General features: G+C 39.9%; 1 protein-coding gene across 1 annotated transcript in view; it reads left to right on the top strand.

The window, feature by feature from the left end:
- Positions 1-25,448, top strand: part of PREX2 (phosphatidylinositol-3,4,5-trisphosphate dependent Rac exchange factor 2) — a 1,787,099-nt gene that overhangs the window by 1,302,111 nt on the left and 459,540 nt on the right. The window contains exon 31 of the mRNA XM_044066265.1: positions 11,623-11,751. Within this exon, the coding sequence (XP_043922200.1) occupies positions 11,623-11,751 (129 nt within the window). The remainder of the gene's footprint in view (positions 1-11,622; positions 11,752-25,448) is intronic.

The raw sequence follows: 25,448 nt of genomic DNA, 5'->3' as shown, positions 1-25,448 counted from the left end.
AAGCAGCTACCTCTCTGACAGATCCCAGGCAGTAAAATGGAAGACTGTCACCTCAGCCTTCCTTTCCACCCCAAACGGGGTACCCCAGGGATCCATTCTTGGCCCTATGCTCTTCAATATCTTTATTAATGATTTCCATGCAGCCATTCCTAACACTAAAATAGTACAATATGCAGATGACTCAACTTTAGTTTGCTCTGCATCAAACTTCCCTGAGCTCCAAACAAAAGCTCAGACTGCCTTCTCAACTACTGAGAACTGGATGCTCCAAAATCACCTCTGTTTGAATGCCAACAAATCAAAGATCCTTCTATTCTCTCCCTCAAAATCTATCCACTAGACAAAACCTCTTTCAAGATTACAAGCCTTGCCAACTCCACTATAGAAGTTGTTCTTTTTGCTAAACTTCTTGGAGTTACTATTGACAAACACCTAAATTTCGATACCCATATTCAGCTAAATATAAAGAAAACCTGTCAGAAACTATGCTGTACAGAAACTCCCACTTCCTCTCCCCCTCAGCAAGACAGACCCTCACCACTACCTTCTTACTACCTTCACTAATGTAGGGTGCTCCCCTACTAACTAACCTATCTTCCTCTTTCTCTTCTAAACTAGAATCCTGTTACAATAAAATCTCAAAGTTTGCCACCACTTTCAAATATTCCACTCACCACTGTAAACCACTCCACCAGCTGCAATGGCTAGAACTCCCAAACTACCTTGACTACCTCCAACTCATCACCATTCACAAGCTTATTTTCAAACCAACTATATGCCCAGCACTAACAAACATCTTAACATTATATACCTCAAACAGAACTCTAAGATCTACCCACCAAAATCTAATCTCTGTTTATAAACCAAACAATCCCGCTGGTCAGCTTTTCCTATCCTTTTCTGTCACCAAAAAATGGAATTCTCTCCCTCCATCTCTAAGAATTTCTGAGAACTCTGAACACTTCAAAACCCAGCTGCATTCTTACCTCTCCCAAGAATGGAAATGCAGTTGCAATCCACCTACCTAACCTGCTTAATACATAAATACTTTATAACACACAAAGTTTGTTTTTCCTTACACACTATTGATTAACCCTATGTACTGCCTTCATGCTAATGCTACCTCTATACCACTCTCAGAGAATTTAAACCTCTGTATTAATTTAACTCATGCTAATAGTCATGCATAAAGAACTCATCCATGCTAATGTTACTTCTGTGTCATTCTCAGATGATTTAAACATCTGTATTAATTTAACCTTGTACTACTGTTCTCAACCACTAAACATGTAAATATGCTTTACATCCTTCTCCAAGCTGCTGTTTAACTTTTGTTTAGTTTTTGATATTTTGTATGTAAAATTTGCTTAGTTTGTTTTTGTTTCCACTATGTATTGTACTTCATATTATGGAGCTTGTACTATTTATTATTGGACTTTTCTCCCAGGTCTCCACTGAAAAAGGGCTTTTTGAGCCCAATAGACCTCCCCGGTCATCAAACTGGAAATAAATAAATAAAATAAATAAATAAATATCTTAAATCTTAACTTTTTGATTACATCAAATACTGAAACAAGTCCTTGCTTTGTATGAGAGAATGAATCATGTTCTGGAGCCTTAGCTAACTCATTTGGTGATGCTGGTGCCCTCCCAACCCAACCTTCAGGGGAAAAAAAGTTTTCTTGCAAGTCAAGGGCTAAAATATGAGGAGAACTGTAGAAAGGAGTTTCTGCTAGCTCCTAGTTGCAGTTCCTAACATATAAATACATTCATTTAACCAGCCCCGATATCAACAATGCCTGCTTATTGAATGTTGTTACTGTACTTGCATTCATTTGGCAACTCTTCTGATATGCTTATCACACCCCTTACTATACTGTGCCCAGGGCAGCCCCATCCCCCCCCCCCCCCACACACACACACACACAGCTTAGCTGCGGTGCTGGCATCTTTAAAGCAATCTTTTCTCCATCAGATGTTTTGTCACCCAAAGGATGTCAGTAAAAATTCAGACTAGGATAGAAAAGCATCCTTTAGCAAAATTATTTTTTTCAGTTTTACAGAAGCACCTTTTCACTGACTGTATTACTATTAGAGTCAAATGCATGTACTGTATGTTAATTGCTAACTATATCCTTCATGTATGCATCATCTTATTTGTCCTGCAACCTGCATCTCATTCATCCAACATCCCTCCGTAAAGAGCATTTGTGCAGTCTTACCTATCATATCCACATTTTCATGCCTTCATTCTTGAGGGAAATTAGGAATTCTACCTTACTGTACTTTCCTGTGAGAATCAGATGTGAATTGTAACCTAACTGCCTCAAAGATTTTCATTATAATGCTCCATTTTACCCAATCAACTGAAACTTACACAAATTATTGTAGTCATGTGTCTGTCTGGTAATGAACATATAGTTTCTAAATATATAATGTCAAAGTAAATGTCCAGTTTTCATGTGTCACAGCTCTATTGTAATTTTTGGTACTCTGATTCTCTTGATGACTGTTACTCTTGAACATTCTACAAAGCTGTTTTTTAGAATAACTTTGCAAACTGTGGTCTCATTTAAACTCACTTTCTCCAGGCCTGCTGAATCTAGCTTTGTTTGTATGCTTGTTGCTTGTTTGCTTGTTACTTCCCTGAAACGCTAATTCCACCTGAAATGCGGCTTTTCAGCGCTTCTGCGGATCCCTAGTGATATCTGCATTGCTTACTGTACTTATTTCCCTGTTTCACTTGAAAGAAAGTTACTGTTTGTCGTTTTTGCATTTAAGTTACCTGTAACACATTGCATTTAAGTTACCTGGCACTTGCCCACTAAAGCAATTATATGTCAGCACTAAAAAATTAAAAGCACTACACCCTCACAAACTCCCCTTGAGTACCTTGTTCCCCATTAGCCCTTTTTTTTTCAATTATAAAAGAATTCCCAATACTATTCTAGCATGTCCAAAGGTCAGTTGTCAATCTCCTCTCCAGTCCAGCTGGTGAATCTGGGAATCTTGAGGCAATGTTACAACTGCCTCATGTACACAGACAACCCTCTCCTCCTCCCAACAAACTCCAACACATGTGAGAGATGCAACCATATAGCCATACTGGAGGCTAAGCTCTCTCAACTCAGTACTGGCGTAACCAGTCAGGAGGAGGAGGAAACCACACTCACTACAATTCCAGTCTCACATAGACCTACCACGACAACAAACCAAACACATAAACACACAAAAACATACTCAGAGGCTCTAAATAAAAATCTGCCCAAGCAGCAGAGACCTCCAAAGCAGACACCCAAGCAACCGCTACCCAAAACAAAACAAGTACAACACATAGCTCACAAAGCCAGTGTGCCGAACAGTCACAGCCCTTAAGGCTAAACAACACACCTGATACACTTGTAATAGGTGACTTTATCGTCAGGCACACTGACGTCCCGCTCACCAGGCTGAACAAGGAGAAAGTCATGGTGAGCTGCCTGCCGGGCGCTAGGATCCGCCACATAACACAAGTACTCAGGTCACTCCAAGGCAAGTACAAATATGACTCAGTCATTGTCCATGCTGGTGTGAATGACCTGAGACGTACCTCCCTGGACTACATGAAAAGAGACATAGAGGAGCTCTCTGAGCATGTAGCCCAGGCCGGTATGACCCTGACCTTGAGTAGCATCTTGCCCTCACCAAGAATGATGCCACAATATGAAGACAAGATGATCAATTTCAACAATTGGCTTAAGTATTGGTGTCATTCAAAGGGGATCCAATGCCTGTCAGCCTGGGATGACATGCTCAACAAGCCATGATGCTTCGCTAGGGACGGCTTGCACCTGTCACCCCTGGGCTTTCGGATATTGACAAAGGCTCTTGCTACCCCCATAGTGCCTTTTATAGGCAAGGCTCAAAAGACAAACCCACCTCCATAGGTATCACAAGGGATAAGAAACTAAGAGTAATGCTACTCAACGCCAGAAGTCTAAACCTCAAGATGCACGCACTCAAAACTCTCCTTAGCATGGAGAACATCGATATCTGTGCAGTAACAGAAACCTGGTTCAAGGCTCCCGAGAGCACCCCAGCACTACCAGGTTATACCTCATACCATGCTTTTCGGCCCCAAAACTTGGACTGAACCACAAAAGGAGGGGGAGTATCAATATTCGTCAAAGATACCCACACCTCCAGGTTGATGGCACAGCACGAAGCATCAGAGACTATCCATGTGTAACTAACATTGGGTCAAACTGCCTTCCAGTTTATAGCCTGCTACAGACCACCCTCCCAAACCCAGGAACCCCACTCGGCCTTCCTGAGAACACTGGAAAATATGAGGTCTCTCCAAACACCATTATATTGGGCGACTTCAACTACCCAAACATAGACTGGGAGCATTACTCTAGCTCCAACACCCTAGCCCAAAGGTTCCTAGAATTTATAAACTCAAATGCTATGGAACAACTTGTTACCACTCCCACAAGAGGGGAAAACATATTGGACCTGATCATCACCAACATGGGGACTCTATGCTTCAGACCAGAAGTGTATCCCTCATTGGTAAGATCAGACCATAAACTAATCTCACTGGATATTCACATCCCAACCCCACCCCCTGCCCTGAAAACCACAGTGGAAAACTTCTCTAATGCAAATTTCACACTCCTCAAAACCGAGGTGGAATCCTTCAAAGCCCCCGGGCCTGTGGAAAATACGGCCCAGACCGCAGAATCCTTTATAAACGCATTCTATGAACACCTTCAGGAATGCATGGATCATGCAATCCCAAATAAAACCAAGTCCCAATCCTCCAAAGGCAGACGTCCTGTCTGGTGGACCCCAGCCATAAACAAACTATACAATAGAAGGAGGAAGCTACTACATGATAGAGCAAAATCCCAAAAAGGGAAGGCATCTCTGATCAGTATTAGCAAAAAACTACGGACACTCATAAAATCGTCTAAGGCCAGCTTCGAGAGAAAAATTGCACAGGACACTAAGGATAATCACAAGGCTTTCTTTAATTATGTTAGGAACCTGGGTGGGAATTCCCAGATATGCTCAGAATTAGTCCAAAATGACAAAAAATACACCAAACCCACAGACATTGCCAACATCCTAGCTGACAGGTTCAGCGCAAACTTCTCCCCCCCCACCAAAAGGGCAAATATCTATCCCAGCAGAGTGCTGCCCCCCTGACATCTCAGATGCTCAGGTAAGAGCTGCCCTCTCCAAAGCAAAAAACACAGCATCAATGGGACCAGACAGTGTCCCGGGCTGCGTCCTACATGAACTCCAAGAAGAGTTAAACCCAAACATAAAACTACTGTTCAATCTCAGCCTTACTACAGGATATGTACCCAAAGAGTGGCGTACAGCAACAGTGGTCCCTCTCCACAAAGGTGGTGCCTCAACGGATCCTGGAAACTATCGCCCCATAAGCCTGACTAGCTTGGTCTGCAAAGCTATGGAAAGGATCATCATGGACCTCATAAATAAAGATATTGGGGACCTAAAGAAACTGGATCCTACCCAGTTTGGCTTTGTTAAGGGCAGATCCTGCCTCTTAAACCTGGTTGATTTCTTTGAAACAGTCACTAAGGCCATTGACGAGGGGAAGGTGGTCCACACAGCCTACCTGGACCTCGCAAAAGCCTTCGATACAATACCCCACTCGGGCATTATAGATAAGCTCACCAGCTTAAATATAAACCCCTATGTCACTAGATGGGTTGCAAACTGGCTCAAGGACAGAACCCACACGGTTAGAATTGCTCGAGCCATGTCAGACTCCAAACCAGTTACAAGTGGCATCCCACAAGGCTCAGTCCTGGGACCTCTCTTGTTCGGTATATATTTCTCGGAGGTACAGGCCAACATGGAAGGACTGTGGCTGACCAAGTTTGCAGATGACTGCAAACTGGGCACCATAATTGACACTCCAGCCAACACAAGCATCCTCCAAAAGGGCCTCATAGAAACAGACAACTGGTGCCAGAGCCATGGCCTCAAGCTAAATGCCAAAAAGTGTATAGTCATCCCCTTTGGCAAAAACAAAGTGCCCACAAATTACCACATAGGTGGTAATCCATTAAGTACAGAAGAAGTAATTAGGGACCTGGGGACCCAAGTTGATAGCAATCTCTCATTTGACAGCCACGTGGCCAAAGTGGTTAGAAAAACATTTTATATAGCCCGCCTAATCATGAAGGGATCCACATCTAGATTAGGGGAGGTCATCGTGCCTCTTTACTCATCCCTCATCAGGCCCATAATTGAGTACAATGCCCCTTTTGGGATGTACCTTACCAGACACCTGCAGCAACTCGAAAGACCCCAAAAGTACCCCACCAAGAGGATCAAAGGGCTCAAACAGATGCCATTTGCTGTCCGGTTAAAGAAACCCCAGCTCTACTCAGTGGCATACTGCCTGCTCAGAGGCGATCTGTGCCTGACGTATAAAGCCATGTCCAACCCGGAATTAATGGACATGCTGCACCTCAGAAAATCCAAATCCCATCGAGCTACACGCTTGAGAGACTTGAACCTCAGCACTGAAATAAATAGGACATGCTGGAGAGACAGATTCATAACCCAGAGGCTCCCTTCACTCTAGAATAAAATCCCAGTCCAGGTTAGGCAGAGTCCCTCATTGACTCTCTTCAAGAGAAATCTTGATGAGTGGATGGGAGATCGTAGGTTTACCCCGGGTATCACTTCTGTGTCACTGTTAGACAGAGGCACAGTATACTAACCTCGAAAAAGGGCATAGCAAAATTCATTTAAAATGGGTGGCGAAAGCCAAACACATTCTGGCTAGGCTTATAAATGCCCTAGGGCAGATAGCCTAGTATGAACCTATGAACCTATGAATCTCTTCCTGACCAAAAGGAAAATAAAAAGATTATTTTTGTAGAGTATTTCCCCAGCATTTTTTGAAAAAAAAAAGGAAAAAGAAAAAAATCTTCCACATTGCTGTGATAATTCCCTCTTTCCCTTCTGGAAACCATGTACCATCTATATTAGCGAATACTTTAACAACATTAGCCTTATATAACATACAGTTAGTGCCGTTACCAATTTTTCTTGAGCTTTTGATTTCTTTACCCTATATAATTGTCCAAAGTGATTCTATGTACATTACATTTATTATTATTATTGGTATTATTTGCTTTTATTGACCTGGAAATCCTGACTTAGCAGCAAGGGCCTCTTTTCACTGGGGGCCCAGATATAAACGCTCCAAAACACATTTGCATGCTTTGACTTGTTTAACATTTAACATAATTAATTTCCAGGTAAAAATTGTGGAGAAAAAAAGCTCTACTGTACATTTACACAATGTAGCATAATGAAATGTTAGCAAATGCCATTAACAAGAATAGTTTTACAATTGTATATATTAATGGAACTGCGTTAATAGGCAGTTGTAATATTCATCATTTATTTATTTATTGATATTTGCTGACCGGAAAAGTCCACTGAGTCAGAGACCCATTTTCATTTGCAATGGAAGCCCAGGGGGAAAATCTCCACATACAAGTACAAAAAAGCTCTACATATAAATTTTAAATACAGAGACAATTTGTGTATATAAAGAAGTTAAAACTAAAAACAATGACAAAAATAATGCCTAGCAGATTGATAAAGATTAATTCTGCAAATGTAAAAATTAGCTGGTGTACAATCAAATACAGTGTTAGGATTGTTAAGTCTGATTGACATTTGGTTACAAAGAGGTAGAGAATAAGACGCAGAGTTAGACTGCAAGCATATGTATTGATACAAAGCCAAATACACTGTGCAGATTGAAAACGACTGCTGTATAGGCTAAAAATGTATACGCTAAGGGAACACAAAGACTTAGAAGGGCAGACACCCTTAGGTTTATGGATATCAGTTGGGTATGACTACCCTGTGTTTCCAAAAGTCAGACATTCTTCTCATGCTGTGCTGATGATGTCATAAGAAGGCAGAAACATGCATGCATGAATCTAAAACAGCTTAAAAAGCTACAAATCACTTTGGACTGCCAGACCTCCCTTTTACATATAGCTGCATGAGGTGTATTGATCTTTTTACAGCATCAAGGATAAACTTCAGTTCTGGCCACTACCTATGAAGTATTACTAAGTGTGTTACAACTTTCAAAGCTACAACCCACTTTGTGCTCCTATTTTTGTCCAATAACTAGCAGTACAACAGTACAGCTAAAGCACAAAGAATTATGAATGATTATCTCTTTTGTATCATAACTCACTAACTCACTTGTATTGCATGGAGCACTATGACTGGTCTCAAAAAATGTCAAACCATGGTTCAGAGCTGCTATGGAGTGTGACTTGATCATAACAACACTTAATAGTCAAGCACCCCCTAGGCACTGTTAAAGTTGGGCCTGTATTAAAAGCAGGGAGTGCTAACCAGTAAACAAAATTAGCAGGGCAAGAAACAGCTTTGTTTCAACTCCTGTTTCTGCCTTCTTTCTGTTAAAGTTGTTGTTGTTGTTGTGTCTTTCGGCTTTTCCCAGTTAGGGGTCGCCACAGAGGAACTCTGATCCGCTAATGATTGGTAGTTGATTTTTACTTGCCGAGTTACCAGCCCTGATGCACAACCTTCAATGAAGGTACGCCCATTCATGCATGTCTCCACGCAAAAGACGCTCTAGCTGAGAATCGAACCAGACAGCGTCTTACTGTGAGGCGACAACGCTACCGCACCACCACCACCACAGGACCTTCTTCTTTCTGTTAAAGTATACAAACTATTTTTGGGTGCAACTGTTTCCCTTCCACGGGGAACACTTAAGGCCATCAACCACTCCCCCACTGCTCTACTGGCTTTCAAAGCTGGCACAACACATCACATCACATTTTTTTAACTTAAATTTTGACTAATTTGTAGTACATGGAGAAAATAAAGAATTCTGAGCGGGTCAGTGGAAGGTAAGTATAATGTGTTCTCAACATGGATGCCAAGATTCACATCTGAAGCTTCACTCTCTAGATAAATTTCTTCATATCCATCTCCCAAATACATAAATATATTACAATTGGCAACCCATTCATAATGCTGTACATAATATATTTTTAACATTCAAGTGTTGAACACATAAGCTGATGTTGACTAAAGGCCCAGTCATCATGTTCTATATCCTTTAATCTTATGTGCTTAATTATAGACCTGTTCTAAATATGTTTTTAGTATCATGGTATAAACCATATTCAGCAAGGTCAAGCCTCTGTTTTTCAGTTTCATTCCCATTCCTACAAATAGAGGATTAGCTAGCCAAAGCCTAAAATTTGTAAATGTTGCTAAAGCATTACACAAATGATAATTGTGTATACTTTATCAGTTCTTGTGGCTTTTTTCCTGTATAGTCACATGATAAACCCATATTTGTAGCATAAAAGCAGGCCTTATTAACATGTGTACTCTGTTTTACTTTAGAAGTCTCACCTGTTTGAGCCTTGCAGATATCTTTCTCAACCTAAAAACAGTTTTCCCCTTTCACTTCTTAATTTTTAAGGAACTCCATCCTTTTCATTCATTAAGTTAATTTTTGATGCATCACTTTCCTTAACAGTAAATGCTTTAATTAAATAACTGGTTTCATGGTCGAGAAGGATGAAGCACTGACTGTGACCCAGATGACCAGAGTTCAGTTACTGGCGCAGGTGCTGGGGGAACTAGGCAGAAGGATTGGGATTGAGCAGGTGGAGACCAGGGTTACAGTACTATACTGTTTAGGAACTGGGCTTTGGTTCACGTTACATGTGAAGGTGTGGTCATTTACACTATGATGCCATTCCATATCTCCCCACCGATGCCATGGTCATGCATGAAACTAGATAACAGATAACTAGATAAACAGTTGTCTGAGTGGGTCGTGCAGTCCATTAACATACTGTGTACATCTGACAGGTAAAATTGCCTGAACTGTTGCAGCTCTACAGTCCTTGATCACAATGTCAATGTTATCCTCCAGCTCTTGGTATCAAAACTAATATAACATGTCCATTCACATTTACCTCTTACTGCACTTGTGTCTTATGTCAAGGACAGAAGAATGCCATACAGAAACAAAGTCATATTATTATTATTATGGCTGTTTGTAGACCAGGTTGATGAATACTTGAATCTCATGCCTGGTTTACTGAAAACATGCAGTAATTATACTGCACATAGTGACAGCTTGGAGACTTCATTTATCTCATAGTTATTAGTTACCTAGATCTTATTATTGTATTGGAGGGTTGTGCAGGGGGCATGGCCAGGATTTGTGAAGGTAGCTTTTCCCATCAAATATTCAAAAGATGATGTTCATGTACATTAATGACAATGATGTGCTAACACTGTTTGGTGTGTGTGTGTGGGTGTGTGTGTGTGTGTGTGTGTGTGTGTGTGTGTGTGTGTGTGTGTGTGTGTGTATGTGTGTGTGTGTGTTTAATTTTCAGTGGTTTACCAGAAAATAATACATTTTACAAGGGACAGAGCAAAAATGAGACAAAATCAAGGTTGATCTGCAAAATCGCTCAGCTGGAGAAATGTTTTATGTCAGTGCATTAAGTGAAGGATTGATTAGCATTGGTACAGATTTTTTTAAACTTGTTTGCTTGGGTTTCGTCTGATGTGACTTTTTGTAAAATGCTGTTTGTGATAAAGTTAATAAAGTTATGATAGCACTGTGCAGTGGTCAAACTAAATGAATGTAACATTTTAAGTGATATGCAAACACACTACTATGGTCTACTGTTCTGTTATCACCCTGTTGTCTACAAGCAGAATAAGCAATATGAGCTCTTCTGTGGAAGTAAAAACAATCAACTAAAAGACAAATTATTGCATGTATTTTAATCATATAGGTTCAAGTATTTTACAATGAATAGAAAATCTAGCTACCCACACTGTTTGCAGCTCCTTACTTTATACAGCAAACATAAAAATAATTTGTTACTAATTTTAGGAAAATAAAAATGGTAACAAAGCTGGCCAATGTTTTGTTGGAACTGGCTTTGAATTAGAACCAAGGCATAAATGTTTTATTTTGTATACATTTAGATACACAGAATTTTGTATATGAGTGTACTAGGCTAACTTCCCTGAAAGGCTATTCAAAGCTTAGCCAATAACACATGGACAGAATCAAACACTGTACCATGTATTTATGTGGGAAAGAACTTAACCATTACACCAAACGTATGGTAAATAGATAGATTAGATAGATAGATAGATAGATAGATAGATAGATAGATAGATAGATAGATAGATAGATAGATAGATAGATAGAGAGAGATAGAGAGATTGATAGATAGATAGATAGATAGATAGATAGATAGATAGATAGATAGATAGATAGATAGAGAGAGATAGAGAGATAGATGGAGAGAGAGATAGAGAGAGATAGATAGATAGATAGATAGATAGATAGATAGATAGATAGATAGATAGATAGAGAGAGAGATAGATAGATAGATAGATAGATAGATAGATAGATAGATAGATAGATAGATAGAGAGATAGAGAGATTTGGATATACTGCAACAAACACAATTGTTTCACTGAGAAAAGCAATCTTTCTTTTGTTGCAGTGTTGCCTAACAGATTTATTTTTTTTCTACTGTTTAGAACTGCAACAGGATGTAGACGCTATAATTAGCTGTCCCAAGAGACTGCGACTTCATATAAAACAAGATCCCTGGAATCTTCCAAGCAGTGTCCAAAACCTCTCCCTTACCATCTCTAAGCTTGTTGAAGGTTTGTAAATGTGAACAGTTTTATCAAGTGAATTATGTGTGTTGGCATCTCAAGCTCAAAGGGCAGAGAAGTTTTGTCAAACTAGCTTGCTTTTCATGTACACCTTAGTGCATGTCAGTAATCAGTTAAAGTTCATTGTACATATGGAATATGTGGCAGTCTGGTGTGTGATACATGAAGAAACTTGTAGCAAAGGTACAAAGATGTTTATACCACTCTACATTTTCCAACTTTTTAGCAGTGCTTGAATATTGAACAGAAATGAATGCTTTAGCTAAAGCTTAGCAAAGTGTGCTAACTGGCAGGGCTGTGCAAACTGACTCAGAAAAGTCTACAAGACGAATACCGTCATTGTTTCAGAAATCCATGTTAAGGAAAGCTGTGTGTTGTATAGTACACATAGCTCTATATGACAAGCTCATGTAGGATTCTTTAAAAGCCATTACAAAAAATACATGCCAAGATTAACCGTCTTCAGCCTTGAATTAAATGGAGTTCATTTAGAATGTTTGTTAAAGATATGTACTACTGTTATATTTTCCAGACATATGAAATAACATTAGATTTGAGGAGAGAACAGGCCTGTCAGTAGTTTCATTGCATAAAATGTGTAACAATTTACTTGGATTGACTCTTGATCCTGATGGCACATGCCACTGTTGTACCTGTTCAGTGTCATATGTTATATCAGAGCAAGGATTTACCACAGTCCTGACATGGGAGAGCCAGTCTCAGCCATTCATCTACTGCCAGTTAGCAGGTGACAGCCATTTTTATTCTAGTGTGATCAGCTATGAATTGTTTATTTTATTTTATCTTCTTTGATTTATTTATTTATTTATTTATTTTGGTTTGCAGTACAGGCGTAGAGTTTGACTAATTTAAGTATAACTTATTTAATGTGCAACTAAGATTTCAGGTGCTAATCTATGATAACACCAAGTAGACTAACAGAAGATACTAGTCCTGTAAGCCTTTTGTTCATGTTTTCAAGATTTCTTCACACTGATATCCAGAGGAACATACCATAACTTTAGTTTTCCTTTTTTTCCATTACATTCAGTATGAGATCAGATTGTGCCACCCAAGGCTGATCTATACTGAAACCTATCTGAATATTTTGCGATATCAGAGATCACTGGTCAGTCTCTTGAATATCAGCATATCTGATAAAATTGGTGGGCTACACTAAAATAATTTTCATTAAAAAAAAAAAGTTAAAAGCAGGGGTTCAAGGGCAGATTTCTAGACTGATCCATCAGGGAAAATGAGAAAAGGAAATTAGGCACTGAAGCACTTTCTTAAATATCTAAGATTCTGTCTTTACTCTCTGTTCATGCTTTAAGGACCATATCTGCAAGGTCTTGAATACGCTGTATTAGCATGGTGCTATTGTTGAATACACTGTATTAGCATGATGCTGTTGTTAAATACACTGTATTAGCATGGTGCTATTGTTGAATACGCTGTATTAGCATGGCACTATTGTTGAATACTTGTATTAGCATGGTGCTATTGTTGAATATGCTGTATTAGCATGGTGCTATTGTTGAATATGCTGTATTAGCATGATGCTGTTGTTAAATACACTGTATTAGCATGGTGCTATTGTTGAATATGCTGTATTAGCATGGTGCTATTGTTGAATACACTGTATTAGCATGGTGCTGTTGTTGAATACGCTGTATTAGCATAGCGCTATTGTTGAATACTTTGTATTAGCATGGTGCTATTGTTGAATACGCTGTATTAGCATGGCGCTATTGTTGAATACTTTGTATTAGCATGGTGCTATTGTTGAATACGCTGTATTAGCATGATGCTATTGTTGAATACGCTGTATTAGCATGGTGCTATTGTTGAATATGCTGTATTAGCATGGTGCTATTGTTGAATACGCTGTATTAGCATGGTGCTATTGCTGAATACGCTGTATTAGCATGGTGCTATTGTTGAATATGCTGTATTAGCATGGTGCTGTTGTTGAATACGCTGTATTAGCATGGTGCTATTGTTGAATATGCTGTATTAGTATAGTGCTATTGTTGAATATGCTGTATTGCATGGTGCTATTGTTGAATACACTGTATTAGCATGATTGTTGAATACTCTGTATTAGCATGGTGCTATTGTTGAATATGTTGTGTTAGCATGGTGCTATTGTTGAATACGCTGTATTAGCATGGTGCTATTGTTGAATATGTTGTGTTAGCATGGTGCTATTGTTGAATACGCTGTATTAGCATGGTGCTATTGTTGAATATGCTGTATTAGCATGGTGCTGTTGTTGAATACTCTGTATTAGCATGGTGCTATTGTTGAATACGTTTTGTTAGCATGGTGCTATTGTTGAATATGCTGTATTAGCATGGTGCTATTGCTAGCTGATGTACCACAGGAGTTCATTGTTCTACTTCCTTAATGGTTCTATTTGAAGGCATGACATGAGGTGTCTCTGCCCCTTTGTATATAGACTGCATCAAAGACATATGACCTAGAATGTTCTGGCATATGATGAGTGACTCTTTAAGTCAGATAGTGCTAATTTTTTCATCCAGTTCTCATATGATACCAAGCAGCCTGAATGTTAGGGGTGTGTGCATTGCCTTAATATACCTCTGATGCCATTTCTGCTATCTTGCATACAACACAGAGGAAAAGTAGGAGTCCTATATACTAGGTCATTCTAATGTGAAATCAGTAATAAGATACTGCCATGAAGGACATTTGCTGTGATTTTACTGACCTACTCTAAAACATAATGCAGAGGGGGCACTGATTAGTGTTCACATCTTCAGAGGCGGAACTGATTAGTATTTACAACGTATGTGATTTCTGTAACCCTGTCCAGAATAATATACTCCAATACAGGGAACCTTGTCAATCAACCATGGGTGATCTGGTGTAATGTCAGTGATCCTGTCTAGTATAAGTTTCTGCTTAATATTGTAACACATGGACAAGTGGAGCTTTGCCATGCAATTCTAATATGGCAACACAGAGACTATTAATAATGCATTACAGCAGAAGGAACTCTGCCTATTTTAGCTTCTTACATGATACTAGTTTGTGTGCATGTGTGTGTGTGTGTGTGTGTGTGTGTGTGCGTGTGTGTGTGTGTGTGTGTGTGTGTGTGTGTGTGTGTGTGTGTGTGTGTGTGTGTGTGTGTGTGTGTGTGTGTGTGTTTGCAAAGTCATAACTTACTGTTGAGGTGTCTGGTGCATCTTCCTGATATGGCACCTCCCCCCTCCATCCTCAAGTCTGAAAAAAAAAGGCTTTTCCTTTCAAGCAAAATAAATAAATAAAACAACATCCTCTGTACGTAACAGCTGAGTAATAATAACTTTTTTCAGTCTTTTCAAAATTGTAGCAAACCATTTGCCTGATACAGTTTTAGCATGTTCAAGGCTCGTTACATTATGAATCACATGGAGCTCTGAAGTCATAGTGCTTCAGCTGTGATTGAAAATACAATACTTGAATCAGAAACTGAATACCGTATAGCAGTACCACTGATCAGCATTTCCTGATCACCCCCCCCCAAGAACAGTGCATGCCTACATTGGGACATGCACTTTCTAATGACTGCTTCTGAGTATGATGTCCTTGAGCATGCTTACAGTGAAAAACTGTGGAAAAGGAGAAACTGCCTGTAGAGATGTAGTGATGTAGTATTATGGGGTGATCTGTGACCCTGTTTTAACACACACACACGCGCACACACACACACACACACACACACACACACACACACACACACACACACAAACACACACACAGAGTTACCTTCTTTTTTATTTTTCATTTTAATATTTTTTATATTACTTTGCATGTATTTGTGTGTGCTTTCCCTTCTTATTGTCTCTTTTAACAATAATCCTTGACTGGTGTGGGTAATGTGAAATTTACCTGAGTGATCAAACAAAGCCAGCCATGAGTAAATTTTGCATTGGCCACACACAGGAACAGATTATAAATATTATACAATGGCATTATTTAAGAAAAAAGTGCATACCTTTTTAAGTAATACCCAATATTCAGTTTCCTTTTGCTTTTTGTCAAATCTACTGGACATCTGAGTGATCCTTAGAGAAAAACAGATCTTGTACTCACTTTCCTCACTTATCTAGAGGAAAATAGTTTTTTATTCAGGCATGTCCAAGGGTCAGCGCCCAGTCTTCTCTCCTGTCTATCTGATGAATCTGGGCATCGTGGGGCAATGTAGAAATTGCCTCGTACACAGACAACCCGCTCCTCCTACCACCCAACACTACAAACTGTGAGAGATGCACTTATCTAGCCAAACTGGAGGTAAAGCTCTCTCCAACCAAGACTGAACTTGACAGTCAAGAGGAGAAGGTAAGCACTTGCACCACACCACACTCATCACATAGTCTCACTAAATCTACACCACCAAAATCCACAAATAGAAACACAAAAACATTTGCGGAGGCTCTCAATAATAATCTGCTCAAGCAACAGAGACCTTCAAAGCAGAAATGCAAGCAACCTCCACCCCCCAACACAACCCAAATGACACATAGCCCGCAGATTCAGTGTGACACTCAACCACAGCCAATAAGGCAAAACAATGTACCCAACACACTAGTCATAGGTGTCCCTATAGTCAGGCACACTGATGTCCCACTCACCAGGCTAAACAAGGAGAAGGTTACTGTCAGCTGCCTGTTGGGTGCCAGGATCCGCCACATAACCCACGCACTCAGGTCACTCCACAACAAGTACAAATATGACTCTGTCATTGTCCATGTTGGTGTGAATGACCTGAGACGTACCTCCCTGGACTACATGAAAATAGACATGGAACAGCTCTTCGATCTTGTAGCCCAGGCAGGTATGACCCTAGCCCTTAGTAGCATTCTGCCATCACCCAGAATGATACCGCAGTACAAGGACAAAATGATTGACTTCAACTATTGGCTAAGCTTCTGGTGTCATTCTAAAGGGATCCAGTATCTGTCTGTCTGGGATGACATGGTTGATAGACCATGATGCTTTGCCAGAGATGGCCTGCACCTGTCACCCCTGGGATTCCGGATACTGGCTAAGGTTCTTGCCACCCCTATAGTGCCTTTTTTAGTCAAGGTTCAAATGACAAATTCACCATTGTAACAGGAACAGGCAAGCAAAAACTGAGGGTGATGCTACTCAATGCTAGAAGTCTAAATCTCAAAATGCACTCACTCAAGGCACTCCTTAAAATGGAGAACATTGATATCTGTGCAGTGACTGAGACCTGGTTTAAGGCTCCAGAGAGCACCCCCTGCACTACCAGGCTATAACTCATACCATACGTTTCGGCCATGTAACCTGGACTGGAACACCAAAGGTGGAGGTGTGTCCATATTCATTAAGGATATCCACACCTCCAGGCTAGTTGCTCAGCATAATGCATCCAAGGTTATCCAAGTGCAACTAACGCTGGGCAAAACTGCAATCCAAATTGTAGCTTGCTACAGATCCGCCACCATGCCCCAGGATTCCCACTCCTCTTTTCTTGATGTACTGAAAAATATTAGTGGTCAACCAAATACCCTAATAATGGGCGATTTCAACTACCCCACCATTAACTGGGAAAACTACTCTTGTACCAGCTCCTTAGCTCAACGCTTTCTGGAATTCATAAACTCCAATGCCCTGGATCAACTTATCCACACCCCCACCAGGGGCAACAGTATCCTAGATCTAGTCATTACCAACATGAGTGTCCGGTGTTCCACACCTGAATTCAGTGCCTCATTGGTCCAATCCGACTATAAGCTAATCACCGTAGATATCCACATCCTGCCCCAACCCCCCATTAAGGAAACCATGGTAAAAAATTTCTCCAAAGCCAACTTCATGCTTCTTAAGACAGAAGTGGTGAACTTCATGACACCTATGCAGATGGACAATACAGTTACGACTACTAAATCCTACACAATTGCAATTTATAAGCACTTACACGAGTGCATGGATCGTGCTATCCCAAACAGAACCAAGACGCTATCCTCCAAAAAAAGGAAGCCAATCTGGTGATCCACTGCCATAAACAAACTGTACAACAGAAGGAAGAAACTGTTGCAAAAGAGAGTAAAATCCCATGAGTGGAGGAGCTCCCTGGTCAGCCTCAGTAAGAAGCTTTGATCCCTGATAAAATACTCCAAAGCTAGTTACGAAAACACAATCGCCACTGATTCTAAAGACAACCACAAAGCATTCTATAGCTATGTCAAGAATGTCAATGGCAACACTCAGATCTGCTCAGAGTTACAGCACGATGGCACTAAACATACAGACCCAACTGATATTGCCAACATCCTGGCAGATAGGTTTAGTGTTAACTTTACCCCCCTCTCACCCCCTAAAGAGCCCATCTTTAAAATGGAAGAATGCAAAGTTCCTGTAATCATGGCTGCACAGGTAAAAACCCACTCTCCAAAGCCAAGAACACAGCATCCATGGGACCAGACAACATCCCAGACTGCGTTCTACATGAACTACAGAATGAACTGGCACCTCACCTAAGTACCATGTTCAATCATAGCCTCACCTCAGGCTTTGTGCCCGCTGAATGGCGCACAGTGACGGTTATCCCACACCACAAGGGGGAGCCACCACAGTCCCCAGGAACTACCGTCCCATTAGCCTGATGAGCCTGGCCTGCAAGGCCATGGAACGTATCATCATGGAACTTATAAACAAAGACATTGGTAATCTCCAAACTGTGGACCCCACCCAGTTCAGGTTTGTAAAAGGCAGATCATGTCTCCTAAACCTGATAGACTTTTTTGAAGCAGTCACCAAAGCCGTAGACGAGGGTAAGGTGGTTCACACAGCCTATCTAGATCTTGCCAAGGCTTTCAACAACATCCCCCACTCTGGAATTATAGATAAACTCACTAAACTAGGTATAAATCCCTATGTCACAAGATGGGTTGCCAGCTGGCTCATTGACAGAACCCACACTGTAAAAGTAGCCGACTCTAAATCTGACTTCAGACCAGTGACAAGTGGAGTACCACAGGGTTTAGTCCTGGGTCCTCTCCTGTTTGGTATCTACTTCTCTGAAGTACAGGCTAACACAGAAGGTCTTTGGCTAACAAAGTTTGCAGATGACTGCAAACTAGGAGGCATAACTGAAACTCCTAACAATGTGGACATCCTACAAAAGAGCCCACACTGAGACAGATGCCTGGTGTCAAAGCCGGCCTCAAGCTCAGTACCAAAAAGTGCATTGTCATCCCCTTTGGTAAAAACTCTGTACCCATGAACTACAACATAGGCGGTAGCATACTTAACACCGAAAGTGTGATAAGAGACCTTGGGACACAGGTGGACATTAGTAGTTTGATAATCACATCGCCACAGTAGTCAGGAAATCCTTCTACGTGGCACACCTCATCACAAAAGTTTTCTCATCCAGAAAAAAAGAGGTCATTGTTCCCCTCTACTCATCACTCATTAGACCCATTATAGAGAACAACGCCCCTTTTGGTATGTACCTCACAAGACATCTACAACAACTGGAAAGGCCACAGAAATACCTCACAAAGAGGATTACCGGCCTCAAACAGATGCCCTATGCAGACCGCCTCAAAAAACTCCAGCTTTACTCCGTCGCATATCGCCTACTCAGAAGTGATCTCTGCCTAACATACAAAGCTATGTCAAACCCAGAGCTGTTGGACATGCTCCACTTAAAGAAATCCCAATCCCCTCCAAGCTACACGCTCTAGGGACCTAAACTTTGTCACCACAATAAACAGAAGATGTCGGAGGGATAGATTCCTATCCCAGAGACTTCCCATACTCTGGAATAAACTACCTATCTATATCAAACAAAGCTCCTCATTAGCACTTTTCAAGAAAAATCTTGATGATTGGATGGGAAATAGGAAATTTACCCTCTGGGATCACTTCTGTGGCTCTGCTCGACAGTACCACAGGAAAATAATTTTCTTGGATGGCAAAAGCCATGGTACCTTTTTGGCTAGGCTTGTATAGGCCCTAGGGCCGATAGCTAGTACCTACCTATGAACCTATGTACTGCACATTTGTGTGACAGGAATATGCCCATGCAGAAGTCAAGACATATAGGCTGCTTGCTTTGTGAACCCTCTCTGTCATGCATTTGTGTTTTCCCCTTCTATGTATGTTGGTATGTTAATCTCTGCACACCAACTGGGTCAAAAGAGCAAGAAGCCTAAGGCAGAAACAAATCAGCAGCTTACATTTTTGTTTTATTGAGTATGTAGCTGTGGTAACCAGACATATTATGGATGGGAATGCTCAACTTTCCAAAGACACTGATTGGTCTGTCCAATCAGCATGAACATTTCTAAATATTAATTCAGTCCTACTGCATAATTACTCCAACAAGGAGTGAAATTACTCCATACTTCTAACCTGTGAATTTTCTTTCTCTTTTTATACTATGAATTTTATTAATTGTAAGCCTAACATTGTTCATACAAGGAACCACCATGTATACTTATCCAAGTATTAAGTAATTTATATACTGAGAAAATGTCATAGATCTTTGTAAAATACATGAATTATGATGACAAAAATCTTAAAGTTATGCCAAAATTGAATCAGCTGTCATGCATAATTACTCTCACACCCATCCACTAAAAACACATGTGCATACTTTTCCATTTTTTCTAAGCCTGCATTTCTCTTTCTTATTGTCTTTCTAACTGCAGAAGTAGAAAGTGCCACCCCCACACATGCTTCCTTTTTTCACATTTCTCTTTTGCTTGCTTTCCATCTGTCTGCTGTCTGAAGGAATATCCTCCCCACATTTAACATTCTTCCTTTTTTCCAGTTCTTGTTTAAGCACTCTCCTCTTTTCCATTTCCTCTAAAAACAGATAATTCCCAGTACCACCATCGCCACCACCACAATTTTCTTCTCTGTATTCATTATTTTACCCTTCCTTCTGTCTTACCTATTTGCATCTATTTGTATGTTTTCCACGAAGTTATATCTCACCCTCTTTCCTTTTTCTTCTGCTTAAGTCACAGACGTTCTAGACCATTCACCTTTGGCACAAGACAGCATTTCCAGAGTCACATACATGTATGTATTTTTATAGTTGTCCTTCTTGTTATTGCCCAAATAAGAGGACAACATTATAACTACTTCACAGCTCCATTTATGCTAACCTTGTATATAAGACTTCCTAAGCTGGAAATTCATCATTTATATAAAAGAGAGGTCCTACAGCATGTCAAACCTTGGCAGATTAAACGTGAACAAAATGTACTTGGCCTGAACTATTTGTACTGTGTTTTCAATGTGCACTAGGTGTCATATTCATACCACTGGTCATGGCTAGGTTTGTCATATCAAAAAATTGTCAAACTTACCTGTAATATTCTGTTTGCTGCAAAACTGATTCACTTATTTCTTTGAGATGCAGTAACTTTGCAGTTGTTATAACAACGTGGGAATTGCAGGGTTCTCACCGAGCATAGGGGATGGAATAGGGCACTGTGTTCTTCATAGAAATACTTTTTTCAATCACCTTTTGGTGAAATGTTGTTTAATTTAATAATGCAAGCCACTGTTACTACAGATTGATTTGGCTAGTAGTAAGAGAGCCTTAAGACTCATATATGTAGTGAGCCAGCATCTGAGTAGTTGGCTGCAGGGAATGGTAAACAAGCAGTAGTTTTCTGGGTGGATATCTGATGGGGTGGGGGTATGGGCTTTCAACATGGATGGATAGCTCTTAGTGGTGTGGTTAGGGGCTTCATTCCATGGTCAGATTGACTGGGTTTGCAGTGGCAGACATTTGTAGTCTTTACTACTTTACATCATTACACATTGAGCATGGGGCTGAAAAATGGGAGGGGGAGGTCATGTATGAAGAATCTGTACGGTAGCAAGGATCGTGCAGCAGATGCCTTAGTCTTTTGTCTGTACTATGAAGGAATGTCAGATGATGCCTGTGGTCAGCAGTGGTCAGGAAGTAGAGATGAGGGAGAAGTACAAGCAGTGTAGAGTTTCAGATGTTTTAACTAGATAGTTAGTTATACAGATTTTGAAAGTGCACTATCTGCGACATTAAAATCTAATCAGACAAAGTAGTGCAGAAATGTATGCATGGGTATTTCAGCCAGTTTGAAAATATTAATAACATGGAATTTAAATATGATAACAGAAATAAAAATATACAGTGACATAAATGCTAGCATACCATTTTATAGTAGTATATATTGAAAGCTACGAAAATTCCTTGGTGTTTGAGACAATTGATTTACTTTTTAGATATATTAGGAGTCAGTGGGCTATTATGCTTTCAGTGAGAGCTAAAAGTCTTCGTAGTTACAAAAAATGCATTTATAAATAAAATGGGGTACTTGGTGCAAATCGTGTTTGTTCACATAGCATGAATTTAGGAGCTGGTCTGAATGCAAGTTTGGCTAGACTGGAGTGGCTTATGGGCATCTAATGAGCTTTATTTTATCATCTTGGTTTGATTCCCTTGGTTTCTGTTTGCCAACTGGATGAATTTGAGCATGTCATTTAACTGGATAGTGCTACTGGATTGCCTGTTCCTAGTGAGTTTAGCTTCTAAACAAATTAAAATTTCAGCCCAGCCCCAGTATATATGTTTAAATATTGACTGTTTTTACACATCTCCTGAAATAATCTGTGAAATAACTTTTTACAACTTTGTGAGTTTCAAAGTTTAGCTTTTTTAACTCATTTAATATATACACGTTTTACTGTTTTAGCAACTGCATTTTTTCTTTCCTGCAACTCAGAATTATTTGTGTTATGTGTGTACATTTGTTTTTGATGGCAAGATATTTCAAGTTTCATTTGTCAGCTTCTACGCAGAATATATTGTTATATCCCTGAAGTTTCATCTGGATTCGTTTTCTTCCACTAAACCACCCTTACAAGAGGATATGGATGCTTTGCTGGCATGGCCTTTGCTACGAGGCAAGGTTAAAGCATAAAATAGTCACCATCAACTTCACACTTTAATGAACTTGCATTGTTATATTCTAAATACAGGCCTATAACATTTAATCAATGGGCTCTTTGTTCTGTGATGTTAGACTGGAATCCCTGAAACAAGACTACACTTACTGAGTAGATGGACAGACAATTGACAAGTAACAAACCTGCATTCTTTACTTTTGGCACTGGATTTCTTGGTCCAGTTAGAATTTCAAACTTAACAGTTATTGTTTTATATTTTTGTAAGAAATGCACAATTTTATGTACTATAGACAATCTGTGCCCTGCTATGTTATGTCAAGCATTTGTCATTAGTATGACATGCTCACACAAAGCTTGTAACAAAGGAACATTTGTAGCTGTGGTCTTCACACATGGTTGCCACATTTAAATCTGTTTCTGCCGCAGAGCGGTAACTTATGGGAGAAGGGACATAAACAACAATTCTCCCATTATTTTTGAAATTGTATTGCTGATGCAGTTGACTACTAAATTAATTCTGACAATGACGTACTTTCTGATTCTGTTATTATGCTTGCAAAAAGCAACTGCACATATTTCAGCTTTCCTGTGAAAGATACAACTTGGCATACTAGCACTGTAAGAAAGTTGTTGATTATATTGAGGGAGTAACTTGAATAAAAAATTATCTTGAGTTTAATGCTTATTTATAAATTATTTGTAACAAACTTTTGAGTCAAAAATGTATCTGCAGGATATGTAAATGACAGAAATGAATATGAAGGCTTCTCTATGCTTCTCCAAATCCCAGCTTCAAAAATTGTCCACTCACTGATTTCAGCTCCCTGATACTGAACACACCAGCAGTAACTTCTCTCTTTATGAAATCACCTCCACTGTGGTTTCTAACTGTGTGCTAACAGTGATTCCATTGTTTTAGAAGATTTCACCCTTCATGTTTATATAATAGGAGACTTGATATGTATAAGTTGGTGGGGACTACAATGATGCTTGCTTTTAATTGTATTCATTTATGCTTTTACTGTTCTATCGCTGATCCCTCACCCACCCAGCATCAGCAGTTCTGGTGGCTTGAAAGAAACTCTGTAATATCCAATATACACTGTTGTAAGGTAAACTGTCTGTAGCCCCTACTCGGGTCTGTAAACAAATTAGCAGCCATCTTTCTTAGCGGCTGTCAGGAAGTAAAATGACACACATTTTTTCTCTCTCAGCAAACAAGCCCTCCACTGCCTGCAGATAGCCTGTGTACTTATACCTGACACTACATTGCAAAGTAAACTACCTGTAGCCCCTACTCTGGTCCATAAACAAATTAAGAGGCATCTATCTTAGCAGCTGTCAACAAGCAAATTGACCCGTGTTTTTTCCCTCTCGGCAGACAAGCCCTCCACTGCCAGCGGATAGCCTGTGGTCTTATAACTGACACTGCATTGCAAAGTATGTCTTAAATGAAATGCTGTCTTAATGTGTATCTGCTAAAATTTTCTGTCATACTGAAGTGAAAAGGGCTGTTAATAACCACTATAACCTGCTAACTCCCTCCCAAAAATAGAGTTAATTCTACCTCTTATACGTTGACTCCACTTACTTACAATACATCTTTACAAATAGTGCGTAGAGAAACATTCTTTATGTACACTTTATCCTTCTCTTATGTCTCATGGTATCATCCTTTCTGTTCTATTTTACTGTTTCCTCAAGCCTATTTTAATTGTCAGTAATCCTAGAATCTTTCATGCCTACTGATTGTTTTTGGATTGCAAAAGTCTCAGATGAGTGTAACCCCACGCCGTTCACCCTCGCTGCGCTCAGGATCACTTCACTCCCCTACCCTACATCCATTCCCACCCATCCCCTTTTCCAATACCTTTTTACTTATCTTAGCCATCCCTTAATCTCCGTGAACCAGTAACCTCCCTCATAGCTGTAACTCCATCCCCTCTTTGCTCTCTTCCCCTACTTTCTGTCTTACTAGAACCTCCCACCCCTTCCCACTCCCAGACTTAAAAACCTACGTAACTCTTTCCTCCCATCACTGCTTCTCCATACTATAAAAGATGATCTATACCATAAAACTCATTACCTTTCTACATATTCTTCTTGCCCCTTTGCTCATATTGACACAATCTACCTGTCTTCACCCCTTAGACATATCATCTTCTGTATCACCAACCCTAGCCATACCAACACATATGCACACATGCAGTTACTCTAACATCTCATCCTCCCTATTTAACTGTAGCAACATATATCCAACTAAACTAAGGCTTCCTGCTATAAATATTAAACTCAAACTAGTATCATTTACCTTATATAGATTTCCTTCAAAAAAACATCACATACACACAATTATACCTCAATTCATAGTACTTTCCAGATGTGTTAATATTCATCCCAATCCTGGCCCCAACAACTCATCAATTTCCATCCAACCCTCCATCAATCAAAACTTATGTATAATAACTGTAAATGCATGTAGTATATGTAACAAAATCACTGAATTCCATGCATGGCTGGCTTTACATACCCCCTGATATGGCAGCAGTAACACAAACATGGCTAAAGCCACATATATCAGATACTGAAATTATTCCATCAGGGTACAACACCCTTCAGAATGATTCATTTATCGTGACTCCTTAACAATTACAGTCTTTCCAAAACCAGTTCCTACCTTTGGCAACATTGAATTACTAACTGCATCCCTACACCTTAATACCAATAAACAGTTA

Source organism: Protopterus annectens, chromosome 3.part1 (genome assembly GCF_019279795.1).
Source record: "Protopterus annectens isolate FY-2018-M chromosome 3.part1, PAN1.0, whole genome shotgun sequence".
NCBI classification, from domain to species: Eukaryota; Metazoa; Chordata; order Ceratodontiformes; family Protopteridae; genus Protopterus; species Protopterus annectens.
Note: the sequence above shows the minus strand (reverse complement) of the source record. Positions and strands in the feature narration are given on the sequence as shown.